Raw genomic sequence first — 18,456 nt, 5'->3', positions numbered from 1 at the left:
TGTGGGCTCCTCAGGGTGAGGGAATGGAGCTCCTCAAGCAGGCCCAGTGAAGGGCCATGAAGATGATTTGGGGACTGCAGCACCTTTATGAGAAAAGGCTAAAGGAGATTGGTCTGTTCAACCTTGGGAAGAGGAGCTAATGCCCGGGAAATTTCACCTGAACATGAGGAAGAACAGCACAACCACATGTGGTACCTTCCAGCCTTACTCAGGCTGTGATATTCTATGATTCTCTGACCCACCACTACACTGAGGAGAGGACAGAAACCATAAGCTGAGACATGAAAACATTAAAAAATTACATAAGCAGCAGCAGCAGTAAGAGACCTTCAAGAGGAAATTGTTGATTATCCCCTAGAATCCACCACTCCTTATCTCCTGCAGGATCCATCCCTTGCCACAATGAATAATCATTGCTCCATCACCACAGGGTTCAAAATTCCCAGCCTATACCCAAAACTCATCTTGGTGTGGAAGACACTTTTCATTTGACCAAGGTTTCTGGCCACCTCAAAACTCTGGCAAGGACAATTTTGGGAGAAAAACACTGAAATGAAAAAAAAACCTTCACTGACAGATTGATTTGTAGTGACCATTAGAAACTGCTGGAGCATGGGCAGGGATACTCCAAGGACCCCTCTAAGCAGGGCAGGCAGTTCAAAAGTGTATGAATTTATCATCATTGGAGGATTCTGCAGTTCATCACCAGCTTTTGTAATTTATCACAGGGATGTCACATATCTGCAGCTCTGGGATTCTTAAGGGTGAGATCTGTCACATAAATACAGTTATTAAGGCAGTGAGTGTATTATACAGTTAAATGCAAATGTTGCAATCTGGCAACCCATTTTTACTGCCAAAACCTAGAAGGTTTTTCCTGTCAGAAATTGATGCCAGCAGTGATAAATGGGGGATAGATAAAGTTAATCCGACTGCTTTGAGTTGAACAGGGAAGGTATTACTTTGAAGGGTTTAACATATTAACAGAATCAAAATGACATTTCAAAATATTTATGGAAATCTTTTTTTTCTTCTTTAAAGCTTCTACAAGCAGTATAACAAAACCATATAAAACATTATTAAATTCTACCCTTAATTAAACATGCTGACACTTAAAAGCTTCTGTCTGATTTACTTTAACAAATCTTCTTTCTGTAAATTATGACTTTAAAGCATCATTCTGCTCTAAATGAATCTGCATTCCAGAGGAATCAAAATCTTTTTAACAGATGCTTTAAAAAAAAAAAAAAAAAAAAAAAAAAAAAGCTGTACCTCCAACTTATCAAACATAATGGTGAAACAAGAAAAGAAGAAGGAAACAATATATAAAAATGATAAAATTAACTGAGGAAAAAAGTTCTTTACTGTTTTATGTCAATTCAGAAAAGCTGAGAGGCATGGATTCATCCACCCCTGCAGCAGGTTGGTGAGACCTCAAGTAATGAGAACTATTCAGCCTCCCTGGAGCATCCAGAGGAACATGGGAATGTCCAAAGGTCACTTTGGCCCAGCCAAGGTTCAAATGACCCCACAGCTCCCCCAAAAAAAGGCAAGGGTTCCTGTGTTTCTTAGTGTAATGAGAGTTAGGTGGGAACAAATTGACCCACCTCAATCACTCACCCTGAAGGTGAAATCCTAGTGCCATTCCCTCATTGGAACCAGGGGGGGTCACAGGGTGTCCCCTGAGATGTCCCAGTGTGTCACCACACCTGACAGTGCCATTTCAGAGGAACAGCAAATCCTCTGCCAAAACTGCCAACCCCACCAATGTGTCTCAGACACCCTGGGGCACCCCAAGAGCTCCAGAGTCATCTATCACTGCCTGGGCTGCACCATAAAGAGTGGCCAGAAGGCCAAGGGAGGGGATTCTTCCCCTCTGCTGTGACCTTGTGAGACCCCCCTGCAGTGCTGTGTCCAGCTCTGGGGTCACCAACAGCAGAGGGATGTGGAGCTGTTGGAGAGAGCCCAGAGAAGACCACATAGGTGCTCTGAGAGTTGGAGCCCCTCTGCTATGGAGCCAGGCTGGGAGAGCTGGGAATGTTCACCTGGGGAAAAGAAGGTTCCAGGGAGAGCTCAGAGCTCCTTCCAGAGCCTAAAGGGGCTGCAGGAGAGCTGGAGAGGAACTGGGGACAAGGGAGGGAGGGACAGGACAAGGGGGAATAACTCTGAAGTGAGAAGAGCAAACTTGTATTGGACATTGGGAAGAAATCCTTGGCTGTGAAGGTGCTGAGACCCTGGCACAGGTTTCCCCATCCCTGGAAGTGTTCAAGACCAGGCTGGATAAGACTTTGAGCAACCTGATCTAAGGTATCCCTGTTCATGAAAGGGGAGTGTTGGAACTACACAGTCTTCAAGGTCCCTTCCAACCCAAACCATTCCATGATTCTCTGACCTTTCCAGGATGAGCTGAAGCTTGACAGAGTCCAGAGACCAGGAAAATGTAGGGAACCACCTTTAGGTTCTTATCCATAAGAGGGTGTAAGGACTTGTGCCAAGCAAGACTCACAGATGAGTCCAATCTGTCATAAACCTACTGATTCTATCCTGAATGTCAACATGGGTCAAAAGTGCATCTATAAATCCAGCAAAGCATCTCAGAATTAGCCTGAGAGCCCTGAAGAGTGTATTGCCATAGTTTAATTGAATTTTGCTGTTTCATAGTGGCTTCCAGCTTGGACAGGGATGCCTCTCTTCCCAAAATCACCCCAAACTGACAATATTTCACCTTAGGCTTCCACTGATTTTAGGGTGGCAAAATAAACTGATGAAGTGTTCCCAAAAAGAAAAAAAATCTGCTGGGCATGATACAAATTTCCTGGAGAAGGGTGAGGAAGATGGAATTCCCTTCAATCCCAATAAAGAATATAGCAATCTGTATATGCATGTCCAAGGAAAAGAGGTGCTCTGTGAAGTTAACATTTGACCAAAAACCAGGTAAGAGCAGCAATATAAAATCTGCACTTTCAGCCTCTTCCAGGACTGTGTCTCACCCTGAAACAGCAGATCTCAAACTCAGCTGCCCCACTTGGAAAATACTTTGAAACTCCTTTGTGGTCATAGGAATTCTCTGCCATGGCACCATCTTAACCAAGATTTTGTATTAGTTCAATCAGAAAAGCAGGTTTTTTTCTCTCACACCGTACAGATGTAGAGCTGAGCCCTCTCCCAGGTGCAGGAAAAAAAAAAATCCTATGTATTTCAGTAATATGAGCTTTAAAAAAAAAAAAAAAACACAAATGCCAGTGAGAAAAGTGAGGTGAAAGCTAAAAGCCTTTTTTTCCTCCCTCAAATCAGGAGAAATCAACACTTTTTTTAAAGTAAATCTCATCAGTGCTAAAATCTCATCAGTGCTAAAAGCCCCCAAAATATCCTTCTTATAACTACTTCTTAAACAGGCAAATTCTTCTGCTAGTGACTAGTGAAGGATCCAAAAATGCCACGGGGTGAAAACTGATGGGGGCTACATCCCAGACACACCTGGAAGTGGCAACAAGCTGTGATTGTGACTCAAGGCTCTTCTTCCTCTTGACCTTGCAATGACACAAGGTCAAATGTCCAATAAGGTGCAAACTCCTCTCTGAGATAAGCAGTGCAGCAGCCTGGTTTGGAAAGCCTGGATCACTCCTGCAGCCACCCAGAATCCAAGGAAAGGACATCAAGGACCTTTCATTGCACTTCAAGCTCAGTTTTGTGGCCTCCAGATAGTCAGAAAATGCCTCATGCAACCTGCATGGCCACTTTGCTTTTCCTGAGAACACAAGACAGGGTCAGGTTGTGTGAAAATGAAAGACTTAATTTATATTTTTTTCTTCTTCTAACACACCTCTCAGAGAGCACTGTCCATGTTACAGGGGGCTTTCATTTCCAGACACTTTGTTGAGGATATTGGGACACCAAAGAGCTACACCAGTCAAAAGGAAGGAGACTGTCTCTTGGAAACAGTGCTCTAACTGGGTGTTTAATTTGATTTGCCTAAATTAAAATCTCATTACCTTCAGTGCCTAATGTTGGAGAACCCCCTCATCCCACACACTCTGGCTAAGGAGGCAGATAAATGCCTTGGAAGTCTGGATTATTAAACCAAAGGTCAGAAAGGAAGCAAATCAGTCGATTTTTCCTGCATCACAGGAGAAAGATTCAACTTTGCCACCTGGCTTTAGCTCCTAATCCCAGCTCCATGCACCTTTTTTTTTCCCCTTGCACCTATTCCCTTCCCAATTAATCCAGGGTCAGTTGCATTGAGCTTTGTATGGGCATTTACATTTCACTTGCCAGCACACCCAGCTCCAAGCATGCAGCACACAAATATTTGTGCTGGGAAGAGCTTGGACCAGGATGATTCACTTTGGGTCTGATATATACCCTGCTCACAGCAGCAGCCAAGTCTGTCTCACTGTCTAGAGCTGGCAGTCCGTGTGGGATGAACTCTCCCAAATTTACTTGCCACAGATACAATCCTTATTCTGAAAGACTCAGCTCTCAAAAGGAGAGAAACTGTTTCAGAAAAGGGAATAGACCAATTTGACAGTAAGAATCCTGCCCTCATCTGATGCCTTTGTGAGTCCTGTGCTCAAGAAGCAGAAAGTCTGCCAGAATTTGGCAAGGAAGCAAGTAACTTTGGGGTTTTTTCTGTTTTATCAGGACCCTGCAGCTAGGTAAGCAAACAATTCTGCAGTTTACAGTCCAAAGTAGCTGAATATCCTGCATGGCAGAACAATTCACCATTAATCCCTATTCCCAAACACTCTGCCTTCCCTCATCTGCCTAATTTTAAGCAGCCTCATTTTAGGCAGAGTGACAGCCACTTAGCAAGAAAGTAGAAATTGTGGCAATTTTACTACTTAGAGACCCACAACCATTATAGTTTTCCTAACAGCCAGGGCTATAAACCTGCCAAATTCTCCCTCACTGCTCCCATCTTCCAAGCTAGAGGGTGTTCAAGGAGAGAAATACATCAGCCTCTGAAGGAGAGGGGTCAAGTGGCAGAGGAGGAAGATTAAGCCATGATTTGCAGCTGGGGAAGCAGAAAGCACTGCCCCAAAGGTCTCACCTGAAGAGCTGACCCTCCTGAGCTGAGATCTATGCAGCTCTGCCAGCTCTAGTGATTCATGGCACGCTGCTTTTTGCTGGTGCAGCTCTCAAAAGAGACAAGCAGAAGTTCTTGTGGAGCACCAGAGGCTGTTTGCCTGCATCTGGCGATGAGAAAAGGGGGCAGTGGAAGGACAAGTCAGTGTTAGGACAGGATGAGAAAACTGAAAGGGAGGATTGAGAGGGAAGGTCGTCCTCAGGAGAACACCCTGGTACTGCTCTGTATGTAGAAAGATGAGTCAAATGGGACCCCACTTGTAATGGTTTTGAAAGCAAAACCAGTGAGAGACTCCAAGTCAGAAATACAGTTAAATAAGAAAAAAGAGAAAAATAAAATACATGAATAGTACAAAAGAAAAACCACTGACAGAGTCAGAAAACAACTTGACACCATCTGCACTGCTACCACCACCCTAACCAGAGGGAAGTGATCTTGTTGAAGCAGTGATCCTGTAGAAAGGTCTGGTAGCTCTTGTCCCCTGGAAACCAGTGGGTGAGGGCAGCTTTGGTGTTCCAAATCTCAGTTTTATCTAGGTAGGAAAGGCTTGGCTCCTTCCCCTGGGTGGAGCATCTCCCAGTGGGATGATGTAATTTTATCAGTCATGCACTGGGACTCAGTGGCCATTAACAGGAGATATCTCCTGGAGGAAGGGTGGATCATGGGAAAGATAAAGAACATTGTCCCATCTGGTTTTAGCAGCTGGCCCATTAGTAGAGGATATCTCCACAGAGATCAGAATCACTGCCCCACCTGCTTTCAGCAGATGGTGATAGAATACAACCCTTTGGGCACATCTTTACATTGTAACCTAGATGGGGAGAGGGGGTGAACCAGGAGACAGCTGGAGGAATTCTGGGCCTGATGACAGCAGTAGGAAAGCATGGTTAAAAATTTTAAAAACTGCATTTATCTATCTGGACAATTAACAATAATTCTGAGATCAAAAAATAATTAGTGCAATTAATGTCTGATGCATCTATTTATGTAACTGCTCAGGAAAGAGGAAAATTTTCTACCCATGTTTCTGGAGGGCTCTGAAGAGTCGAGGAATTGATTCTTTAATTAAAAAGAAAAAAAACCAAAACAAAAACAAAAAACAAAAAAGAATAGTTTAGGAGAGTAAACACAATATCTGCATGATGCAGACTTTTCTGCGTTAAGGATCTCCAGGAGTTATTAAGGTGCTTTATGCTGCAAATAATTTTGTACATGTAAACATCTTTCCTGATTACATTGATCTCCACAGGCTGACTATTTACTCTTCCATCCTTTCCAATCTCCTAAATTTACTTTCAAATCTTCTGACTATTACTATTACTATTTTTAATCCTCTGGTTTGCAAAACAGGGTATATGTGAATTAGGGCAGATCTGATGCTCTGATGAAAGCAATGGATTGGAGAGAAAAGGAGAGAGATTGCAAACAGGTCTGAGAGTTGATATTGAATAGAGAAGGTCAGTCAAATCCATCAGGCAAATAATGAAATAAATCCAAATTTTCTTCTTTTTTCACAGCCAAATCTCAGCAGGAACAGCAGTTAGACACAAGAAATCAGAGACATAATTTAAACAGTTGATTTTTGCCTCCAAGATGCTTGAAGGGAGACACCTTTAATAAACTGTGCTACATTTGGAGAAGTCATTTGAATTCTGTAATTAGCACACGTACAATGAGAGCTAACTGTGCGTGTTTGTGTGTACACAGCTCTGGAAGAGGGAGTTTAATGAACTGTGTCTCCTGCAACTGCAGATCAAGTTTCATCTTGTCAGTGTTGTGCCACGTGATGCTGTGATGCAGCTTCCAACACACTTTTCCTCCTATAAAATATCCTCTCCCTCTTTTTCCTTTTTTTCATGGAATCATGGAATGGTTTGAGTTGGAAAGGACCTTAAAGATCACTTGGTTCCAATGCCCTTGCCATGGATAGAGACAACTTACACCACTCCAAGTTGCTCCAAACCCCATCCAGCCTAGCCTTGGACACTGCCAGGGATGGAGTAGCCACAGCTTTTCTGGAAAAACTGTGCCAGTGCCTCAGAACCCTCATAGAGAATAATTTCTTCCTAATATCCAACCTACTGTCTCTCCTTTTGAAGCCATTTCCCCTTGTTCTGTCACAACCTGCCTCTGTCACAAATCCCTTTTCTCTTTCCTCTTGGGTTCATGGACTTTGGCCAAGCAGAACTTGGGGGGTAAAAGAAAAGAAAAATAAAAAGTTACAGAAACATCTGTTTTGGTTGAACTCCAGCCAGCAGCTGACCCCTCACAGCTGCTCATTCATCCCTTACACACTGGTGGGGTGGGGTGAGAAGCAGGAAAGGCCTTGACTGTGTAAGAACTACTCAGCAGTGACTAAAATATCCCTGGATTATCAACATTGCTTTCATTACAAATCCAAAACATGGCCTCATACTGGGCACTGTGAAGGAAATTATCTCCATCCCAGCCAGAAACAGCAGTTTCCTACTCCGGCTTCACTTTAAAAATAAATAATCACCACTCCCAACAACAAAAAAAGAATAATAGAAAAATAACAACACCTCCAAGAATCACAGAATGCCCTCTTTCACCATGGGCCATCTTTTGTGTTATCTCCACACCATTCTCTGCCACCTGAAACCAGCAAAGCAAAGCTTTATACGATCAATACACATCCTACCACCATTAATCACCGACAGGAACAGAAAAAAAAACAAGTAATCCTGACAAAAAGGTGTCCAGCTACAATAAAAGGATGGAAGAAAGGGTGAGGATAGATGAGGGAAAAAATGAAAAGGCCAGGACAAAGAAAGATCTGCAAGAACTTAAAATAAACTCACAGTCCATCCTGCAGCTCTTGAGTATCATTCGAGGTCCCCAGGGATCGAAGACTTCTTTCCAGAGAGGTCACTGTCAACAGCAGAGAAAGAAAAGATAAAGAAGCAGCACACCTTTTCAGAGAAAGAAGAAAAACATTGGATCTTAGTTCAGATATTTGGCTTTCAATTTTTTTTTATTTTTTGTTTTTTTAACACAATCAAATATTTGAACAAGTAACCTGTGAGAACGGGGACAACATCTATCAGTAGTCACTGCTACAGAATGATAAACTGGGTCCTTTGGAAGCATAAAAGATAAATCCATGTATAGCATGCCATGACATGATGGAATGTGACCCCTTGTCAGGAAAACCTCAGTTCCATGGACCTTGCACAGATCTCTGACTCTTCTAGCCTAGAGGTGACACACTAGTGAGCATAGAGTGTTTCCAGCTGGAAACGTGCCCCTGGTGAAGAGGCAAGAACTTGCATAATAACTATTTATTGCTCTGAATGATAATTAAGAGGCAGAACACTGATGCCTACTCTGGTATCTTCCATCTTGTTCAAGATGCTAACACTCAAAATGTTTTCTATTTTTTGATTCAGGAAAAAAATGGAGATGTGATCATCTCCTGTGTTTGTGCTCAACAGGTTCTTGGGCTTTTCCACCAGGAGAAGAGAATACCCTAAAAGCACTTGTAAGGTGGAAAGATGGTTTGCTTTGTAATCTGCAATTACTTCAGATTTAAGAAATATCTATATATATGTGTGTGCGCATAAAAGCAGAAATCTAGGCGTGCTGCTTTTTCCACCTTTAAATTCCACTGTCTCAATTAATTTTCAAATTAACAACAGGTCACTACTTTTGGACTTAGCATAGCCAGCAAGCAAAGCACTTTGAGATTTCCCACAGTGGAACATGTTAAATAAATTACATTCTTGATATTTACATGTGGGATTTCTCTCAGGATGTTTCCAGTTGTAAAAACCCATAACCCGTTATCAGTCACGCTTCAATATTTAAGGATAGAAAGAAGAACAGATTAAAAACATGGCTCAATTATTTCTGCAGAAATTTAAGAAATCCTCTGTTTTAATGACTCTGCAGACTTGGACTTGGCCTGTAATTTTGAACAAGTCACTTAATTATATTTCCACTGACAGACAAAATCCTCTCTTCTCTTTTGGGCTTTGCTGGGTTGACACCAAAAGTCACTAAACAGCATGAAAAGTAACTAATGTTCCTGAACTGCATGAACATTCAAAAAAACCTTGAATACCACCATGTATTTCCATCAATGCTAGTTCTCAATAACAGATTTTACTGCAGAGTTTGGAGATTCAGTAAGATAAAGCCTCAAGGAATTGTCTATAACTGAGCTAATAATTATTTTTCTTTGCTGGAAGCACAGTGTTCTGAAGAGTAAATTGGAAGTTTTCACTAATAACCATTTGCTTCTGTAGAAGTGCAGCACTGACCCTGCAGAGATCTCACGGATATTGTAATTCCCTCTTTCTCTCTCCACAATCCTAACTAATCAATTTCCCTTGGAATACATATCCTGTCCAGTTCAAATGCCAAATTTTGCATCAACTAAAAATGCTTTTAGACCTATCAACTCTTTGGAACAAAGCAGAGGGTAGTCCTTGGAAAATGGACATCAAGCCAAGGTAAAGAAAGTACTTGTGTGGACACTGAATTTGTGAGAACAAGTTAATGTCATGTGTTCAATTCCAGAGCAAAAACAGCAGCTACAGCATCCATGAACCTTTCTAACTTGACCTGCAAAAATAAGGACAATTCAAAGTGAGTTTTACTGATGCATGCTTTGGAGAAGATTGGAGTGGGAAGCAGTTTTCCTACTGAACAAAACAATTCAAGACTTCACACTTATGCCATTTTTGACTGAGGCAAACCCAGGAGCTGTCAGATTCATTCAGCATTTTGGAAAACCTACAAAAAGGTGAAAAGAATATGATATGAATGCAAGAGGTGAGCTAAGTGTTTGTTAATTAGATGAAAATGTGATCTCCAATAAGTTCTTACACAATAATTTCAGCTAATATTACAATACAAACAGCATTTAGACAACTAAATAAATGTCAGTTGTCCCAAAATGACAAGATATGCACTCTGGGGGAGCCAAAGGTCCCCATTTGATAGCTCTTATCTGGAAAACAGCAGGACTAAGACTCCAGCATGAGTTTCCTGAATCTCAGGAAAGCCAAAAGTACCCTGGACTGAATTAAGAGAGGAATGGCCAGAAGCACAGGGAGGTGATTCTCCCTCTCTACTCTCCTCCCATGAGACTCCACCTGGGGCCCCCAGCACAAGAAGGATATTGACCTCCTGAAGAAAATCCAGGTGGCCAAGGATCACAGAGCTGGAGCACCTCTGCTCTGAAGCCAGGCTGGGACAGCTGGGATTATCCAGCCTGGAGAAGAGAAAGCTCCAGAGAGAGCTCCGAGCAGCTTGCAGTGCCTAAAGGGGCTCCAGGAGAGCTGGAGAGGAGCTCTGGAGGGGAATGAAGTGATAGAACAAGAGGGAGAGGATTTACACTGATGGAGGACAGCTTCAGATTGGATATCAGGAAGAAATTCCTTACTGTGAGAGTGGAGATGTCCTGGAACAGGTTATCCAGAGAAGCTGTGGCTGCTCCATCCTTGGCAGTGTCCAAGGCCAGGCTGGATGGGGCTTGGAGCAACCTGGGATAGTGGAAAGTGTCCCTGTCCATGGCAGGGGATTGGAAACAAGTAATCTTTCCAATCCAAGCCATTCTATGATTCTGTAATTAAATCTGAGCTACTCTGGGCTAAATCTAACCTGCTTTGACCAAGAAGGAATTAATCAAAATCTCTGCAGTTTCTGTGCTGGATGTAGAAAATCTCTCTCAATTTACCAGTCCTGGTCATGTGAGCAGCAATTTGACCAGAGGAGCAAAACATCAAGGGATCTGTGAAGCCATTCTCAAAACAGGAATCTTATTTTAAGTGTCTTGTTTTTTTGTTATTAAAAATCATGTCCAAGTCCTCCAGAATGAGCCACATTCACAAGGCATCAATGATGTTGGAGCTGCACTGATTTACTGCACTGAGAGCTTGTGCCATTGCAACCCTTAAATCAATGGGGGATAAGAAACCATCCTGAGATGGCAATGGAGACTCTATCACACCAGAGGGACAGGGAAAAATCCTTTGCTCAGCCTTTAAGATTGAGGTAATGGGACTGCACATGGCACCAACCTGTAATGGGCACTCATTAATGAGTGAGGAGCAGGAATTAGAGAGGCAGGAGACCCATTAGAGAGTTCAGGTTCTCCATCTGGCCAGCACAGGTCTGATTCCTCCAGTATATCCTCCACTGATCAGACAAGATGCACCAGAGCATCTCCATTTAGGAGTGCTATTTATTGAATTTGTTTATAAGATACTAAAAGCTGCACATGAGAAAAAAAAAAAAAAAAAAAAAAAAAAAAAAAAAAAAAAAAAAAAGCTAACTCTTGATAAAAGTATAGGTGTAAGAAAAAAGCCATAAATGAGACAAATGCAGGCAGTATTTGAGCTCCTTTTTGTGTTCTGATATGAAAATCAACTACAAAAACAACGACAACCAAAAAAAAAAAAAAAACAACAAAAAAAAACCCAACACCCTCCAAAAAACCAACCAACCAATCAAAACCATCCAAAAAACCCCAGGAAAGTTGCAAAAGTCAAGCAAAAAAGTCAACCTGGTCTATTGGAAGGTGTCTCTGCCCATGGCAGGGGGTTGGAACAAGATGAACTTTAATGTCCCTTCAAACCCAAACCATTCTATGACTCTAATTTTATGAACCTTCCTCATTTTCAGCAGGGACAGCTCCAAAAGATTAAGAGAAAGAAAGCAGCTGCAAAGATTAGGAAAAGTCTCCCTCTACCCCTTCACTCTTCTATAAGAGATGGCATTTTAAAAAGTCTATTAAGCCATGACCCTGCAGGAGAGTGATCCAGTAGCAAATAAACAGAACCAGCAGTCCTGGATAAGATTTTTATTCAACAAATGAGGAAGATTTCCATTTTCAGGGCACAAAAAGGGAGCAGAAAGAAATTATAGGTGAGAATAATCACAATCAACTCAGAGCTATAAAATCAGGAAGCAAGTCCTGAAGTCCTCAAGAAGAATTTAAACCACCCCAAAGGCTCAGAATTCTGTAAAAAGAATAAGGACAGCAAAGAAGGGCAAAGCACACAGTGTTTATTACTTCTGCAGTGTTACTCAGTAAGATTCAATGGTGCTTTAAAATCCTGGTACAAAGTTGACTTCTTGTTTCATTAAAAATAACCCCAAGGACATAAAAAGTATTGCTGAGATTGGCCACAACATGGGATTTTTAGAATCTAAACAACAAAATCATAACATGGCCAACTCCTAACAGCTTGGAACAGGCCAGGGAAGGAGTGAAATCACAATTCCTGGGAGTGTTCAAAATAAACCAACAAGGCACTTCCCAAGGTTTAGTGGCCTTGGTGCATTCAGTCAAAGCTTGGACTTGGAGATCTTGGAGGTCTTTTCCAGCCTTAATGATTCTTTGACTCCATGCTTCTATTCTCTTCAGCACCCCAAAAAGGGACAGAAACATTTCAGGTGCGTGGTTAAATCTCCAAACACAACAGGGACCCTGAAAAACCCCAGAGAGGCTGCAGCAAACCAGGAAAAGGAGGGAAAGAGATGCTGTGATAGGATTTATGCAATTTGTAGGGTGTTCAACACACCATGGCCAGCTCAAAAGGAGTAACCTCATCATCTGGTGATCATCTGGAAAGTGGCTGCCTGTTCCTTGCTCAGCCACCTGCATGGTGCTACACAAACAGCACTGACTCATTTTCTGTGCTACAAGTCAGAGCTTCCTGAGTTTACTGAAGAGACTTTATGGTACAGAAAGAATCATGGGCATTCTTCCCCATTTTATAACCCTAAAAAGTTCTTTGCCTAAAGTGAATTAGCTCTGCCAAATCTTGGCAGTACACTCAGCAGCCTTCTCCTAAAAATCTCTAACCACTTTTTGGGGGAAAGACTATAAAAAATAAACTGAATGAAACTGATTTTGTGAGACAAAAAATAATATGAGTAGTGAACAGAGCAACAACAGTAGGGTATCTTATGGGCATTTCTTCAACCTGAAAGCACTTTAAAAGGCATTATAGATTCATCAATTCATAGATTTTAAAAGCCAGAGAGAGCAATTCTGATTTTCCAATCTGATTTCCTCTCATAAAATTTTGTCCCATCACTCCCACATCAAGACTGTGGACTGCAGCTGGACTAAAGTATCTCTTGTAAAAAAATACATTTGAACCTTGATTTAAAGGTTTGTGGCAAAGCCAAATCCATCAAGCCCCCTCCATAAGCAGTTCTAATGGCTGCTTATCCTCATCCAGAGGATTGAATTTGTTTAGCTTTAACTCCTATCTCCTGATCTCCTTCTGTGTGAGAACCACAGATTAAAGAGCCCCTTGCTGTCTGTTTGATGTCTTTCTTCCCAGAGAGGTACTTACACACCATGACTGAGTCCTCTAAGATGTCTCAAACAGAAATTTGGATGGCATGAATTTTAAAGTCTGATTTTCAGACGTCAAACAGTTTTGGCTTTTCTCTGCACCCTCTCAATTTTTGCAAAATAGTTTTAAGTGCAGGTATTGTCATTATCTGCTTCACAGAGCACTCAATTCAGGCAACTCTTAAGAGGAAACACATCATCACCATCTCAAGAGGAGAAATAACCACAACAGAGGCTGTCAAACATGAATTGAAGGGGTTAAGGAAATTCTAACAAAGAAGGAAAACAGAAACTGGGTTGTGGCATTTCGGAAGAGATGTGTCATTCACCTTTAGATTTTCTCAGGATAAACTCCATTGTGGAAGGAGCTGTGATTTAAGCACAGGGGCACATCAAGTCAGCCCTAACCTGGCCAGTTTGGACAAGAACAGCACACACAGAGTCATGAGAAGGTTGCACAATTTCAGTTTGGAAACAGAAGTGCTACTACCATTCATCCCTGGCATTGTCAAATTAAAACTCTTGGTGCTGGAGCAGCCAAAATGGGTGCTAATGCAGGTATTTGTGTGTGCTATGGTGTGGTTTTCACCCACTTATAAGCCAAGTACCAGGTGGGAATTCAAGTTCCCACAGTGGCCATAATCACTTTTTTATATGGGATGTGTGTCACCAATACAAGGGTGACTAATCCCTTGTAGTTATAGAAAAATTGGTGCTTGAATTTTCCTGGCAGATGGAGCACACACAACTCATCAAAAGTAGAGACAGCTACGTTTTTTGAAGTTTTTAATTCCCATCCTTGTCCTAACAAGGATCCCTTGCTAGGGCTCCACCCTGGCACACACTGGGGAAGAATCACACAAATAAGGAGGCACTAAAATCCTTTTCCTACACCTGGGCCAGGCCTCTCTGCCACCCAAGACAGACAGAACAGACACAGAAGCTGTCCAGGTAATTCCAAAGCAATTTCAAAGTCTGTTGTAAAATCAGCACTGATAATTTCAGGTCCCTGTGTGACACTGGTGTGTTTTAGAACTGGGGTATAATGGCATTATCTTCCACTCAGCAATGTTAGTTCATATCTGTCTGCAAGACAAATTCCTCCAGCCTAGCCCAACAAAACTGATGAGCCAGAAGTTGTTTCAAAGGAGAGAGGACTCTGCATCTCTAGGGGCTGGGGAGATAAGAGCAGCAATAGCACCCCTGCCCAAACTACAGAGTGAAGAACAGCAGAGTTTTGCTGCTGGTGTTTTTCTAAGGGAGATAGATGTTTTGCAAGCTCATGTGGCAGCCTCTGAGCACAGTAGTGCTGCAACATATTTGAAAATGAGCCTGGCTTGTTCCACCTTTCTGAGCTCTAGCTCTCTATTGTAACAGATGACACAATTAAAAATAGAAAAAGGATGTGGTCTCAGCAAGTATTGGAATATATCTGTGCCTGGATAGAACATATGGTGGAATATTTTTGCATCTTATAAGGAGCTGTGTATTGGACATGTGCTGCTGCTTGTGAGATGCAGCAGCAGAAAAGCTGCATTAATATTTGCTCCCTGACAAGGAGAGCTGCCAGGGGCCATGCCCATGCACAGGAATCATCAGCAGGACAGCACAGAACACACCAGGAAACCTTTCATTTTACACACCATTGGAGTTAATTCGGAAGACATTGGCTGAAGTCTCCTGAAAAAGTTCCTGCAGTTCACTGGGATCGATCTGGGTGGCTGTGAAGAGAAAAACAGAAAAAAAAATTTGTGTTAATACCAAAAATATTGTGTTAATTGTGTTAATACACCACCAATGACTTTGGAAGGGAGGTGCTGCTTTGAAAGGGGATGTAGATTCCTCCTTGCTGCAGAAATTTAGCCCAGGTAGGGTTGTTTGATGCAGCTTCACACAGTGCCTGGTCATGGAACTTGCACTGGACAGACAAATCCAGCACCAGGACAGTGAAGATGCTGCTGCAGCACAGTGGGTACAGCCCACATGGGCTGAGATGGCATTTGGAGGGATTATCAGCAACCAGAATACAAATAATTCCAAATGATTCAAATAATTCCAGTAACTACAAAGTGGGAGTATCAGAACCACGACTGGATGAGAAACCACAATGCCAAGGGATGGTCAACCAGCACTTTCCTGAGCAGGTCCTGCCTGTGGAAAAGGGGAGGAAGCAGTGAGCAGAGGGCACCTGCTCCATGGGGTCAAAGATTTTGGGGCAGGAGGGAGGTGGGAGCTCACTGGGACCTCCACACACTCCTCTCCCAAACCCCAAGGGAGGTTCCTCTTCCTCCTGTTCCTTCCTGATAGCTCAAATGCAAAGGGCAATGAGGCAGTGCCAAGAATTTCTACTGCTGGTGCCAAGAAAAAATCTCCCAACTTCATTCCCAAGGCCCCCACTTTAGCCAAGGTACTCAAATCTGCCTTACAAGGAGAACACTGAAGTCAGGTTTGAACATTTTGGGGTTTTGGGTTTGGTGAAAGGTGGGGTGTGGTTTTTTTGTTGGTTCATTTTTTGCCCCACCTCCTCCTTTTTTTTTTTTTCTTTCTTTCTGTTGTTGTTTTGCTTGTTTATTTAGAATTTTTTGTTTGTTTTGGAGGGGTATTTTTGGAGTTTTGGTTAGTTTTTTCAGCTTCATTTCCCAACTTTTAAATCTCTGAAACCATCCCAAACTTCTCCACAGTTTCATCACCCCCAGAGAAGGAGTGATGTGGGGTTGGACTGAGCTATACTAGAGAACCACAGAATGGTTTGGGTTGGAAAGGACCTTAAAGATCATCCAGTTCCAACCCCCTGCCATGGGCAGGGACACCTTCCACTATCCCAGGTTGTTTCAATTCCCATCCAGCCTGGCCTTGGACATTTCCAGGGATGGGGCAGCCACAGCTTCTCTGGGAAACCTGTGCCAGATCCTCACCACCCTCACAGGGAAGAATTTCCTCCTAATATCCAATCTAAATCTACCTTCCTTCAGCTTAACACTATTAATTATGGCTGTGTTAGTCCATCTTACAGAGAAAGGATACACCACATAAATAAGCTTTTGCCAGGCTTTCAATTTTGATTTATCACAGTCACCAGAGAAACACTCCTTTGTAACCAAGTCTTTGTCACCAGTGTTATGGCAGCAGCTTCCCAGAAGATTTTTTTTTTAATTTTGCCTCTCACCTGTGTCAGCTTTTGGGGCTTTCCCAGAAGCTGCTTTACCTGAAACTTTGGCCACATCCTGCAGCACCCCAGGGCTTGTCCACCCAACAGAGTCCAATATTCCCAGTTATTACCCAGCTGGTGAAGCATCTCAGACTCAAACAGGAGCTGAGAATCATTTCCTCAAGTCAGCAGTGACCTACTCTGCATCCCTTAACCAGAATTCCCTAAACTGCTAAAACACCACACACCCAACCTGCACTTGGCAGAGCAGAAGGACAACCATGGAGCAAGGCAAAAATGAAGGAAATTGGGCAAAATGAAAAACCTGCTGGATGCAGTGCTCAGGTTGGGCTGAGGATGCATCTCCCAGTGCTGGAGGAGCAGAGAACAGATTTTCCACTGCTTCTCACACTCTCTGAGATGGCTCAGCCCTGCAACAGCTGTAAATAAAGTCATGGATCAGCCTGTCAGGATTGACACAAATCCAGGGTATTAAATGGTGTTTAATCCAAATGCCTCATTGCTAGAGATTTCCCCACCCTTCTCTTCCTGCAGTTTCTCCTAAATAAGCTGTCCCAGAAACTCTTTTCCTTTGTTCTATAGAGGGGCTGCAGAAGAACAGAAATCAGGGTGGGCTCCCCTGTCCCCCAGGAATTTCACTTGTTATTTACAAGGTCCAGCTCCCATTAAATCCCTGGTGAAACAGCAGCACAGGATGAGATTTTTTAGATCTTTACAGACTGTGATTGCCACCCCCAGAGGTTTCTCTTGGATTTTCAGGGTGCTAACAGGTTTCTCTGGTCTGCACATTTTGGGATAGAACTCATTCTGAATAGTTTTTTTTGTTTTGGTTTGGTTTTTTTTTGTTGTTTTTTGGGGGGTTTTGTTTTTGTTTTTTTTTTTAGAGAGGGAGAGTTTAACTTCTTTATTTCTATTCTTTCCTTAGAAACACTAAATTTGCCTCAACAGATTTTTATCCTGGCCCAGTGATTGTGAGTCCACATGCACTGAGGTACTGAACAAAGCCAGAATTGTTCCATTAAGTTAAAAATTACCCAAAAAAAATTAGGTGCTAATTTATACTTATTGTATAAATACCAATTTACTTACTTTATACTTATTGTATAAAGACCAATTTTCTTACTCTGTGCCACAGATCCCTAATGGGAAAGAGACAATGCATGTCGATCATATATTAAAGTCATGGAAATAATTAATCTTTTAAGCATCCATGTACTCATTGTAGTTAAAATTATTTAAATGGAAGAGGACTGTGAGGTTATGAACTCTTCCTCAAAGGTCTCTCTGTCCACACCTATCTAACAACACTCACAATCACCCTCACACTAAAAACAAAAAAGGAAATCAAATCTAAAAAAACCCAAAAAACCCCAAACAACAACAAAACAAGCCAACAAAATAACAACAACAACAAAAAAGCAAGGCAATTTAAACCTTTGTCCAAAATTTCCAAACAATTACTTTGAAAATGCAATTAATGGAGAATGTTTTTTTTCTGAGAAAATTGTGCTGTATCTGGCTTGCAGTTTCCTGCCCCTAGACTTTTATTTCATGTCACAGCATGCTGCCAGTTCTGGCTTTTATTTTGTTTTTATTTTGCAAAAGAAAAGAAAATAGTAACAAGGAGGCTGTTTTAACTACTCCAATTTCAAGCTTCAACACATCAAGCTGAGATGTTGTAACTGTTCATGGAGGATGCAGCAGTTCAAGCAGACAAGAGGAACAATTTAAAAACAGCAGCTGAAAGCAAAGCAAAACTGCATCTGTACCACCAAGCCAAGGAAGAAAAACCAAGTCTGAGAAGTAAAGTGGATGTGAAGTCTGATAAAAAATTAAACATCTTTGATTACATCAAGTGAATAC

At 42.0% G+C, this 18,456-nt stretch overlaps 1 protein-coding gene across 1 annotated transcript in view; it reads right to left on the bottom strand.

Moving 5' to 3' along the window:
• TSNARE1 (t-SNARE domain containing 1) overlaps window positions 1–18,456 on the bottom strand; it is a 378,445-nt gene that overhangs the window by 285,703 nt on the left and 74,286 nt on the right. Inside the window, exons 3-4 of the mRNA XM_079302793.1 lie at window positions 15,068–15,145; window positions 7,909–7,978 (exon numbers count right to left, since the gene is read on the bottom strand). Of these exons, the coding sequence (XP_079158919.1) occupies window positions 7,909–7,978; window positions 15,068–15,145 (148 nt within the window). The remainder of the gene's footprint in view (window positions 1–7,908; window positions 7,979–15,067; window positions 15,146–18,456) is intronic.

The sequence above is a fragment of the Erithacus rubecula genome (genome assembly GCF_903797595.1).
Source record: "Erithacus rubecula genome assembly, chromosome: 3".
Classification (NCBI taxonomy): domain Eukaryota; kingdom Metazoa; phylum Chordata; class Aves; order Passeriformes; family Muscicapidae; genus Erithacus; species Erithacus rubecula.
Note: the sequence above shows the minus strand (reverse complement) of the source record. Positions and strands in the feature narration are given on the sequence as shown.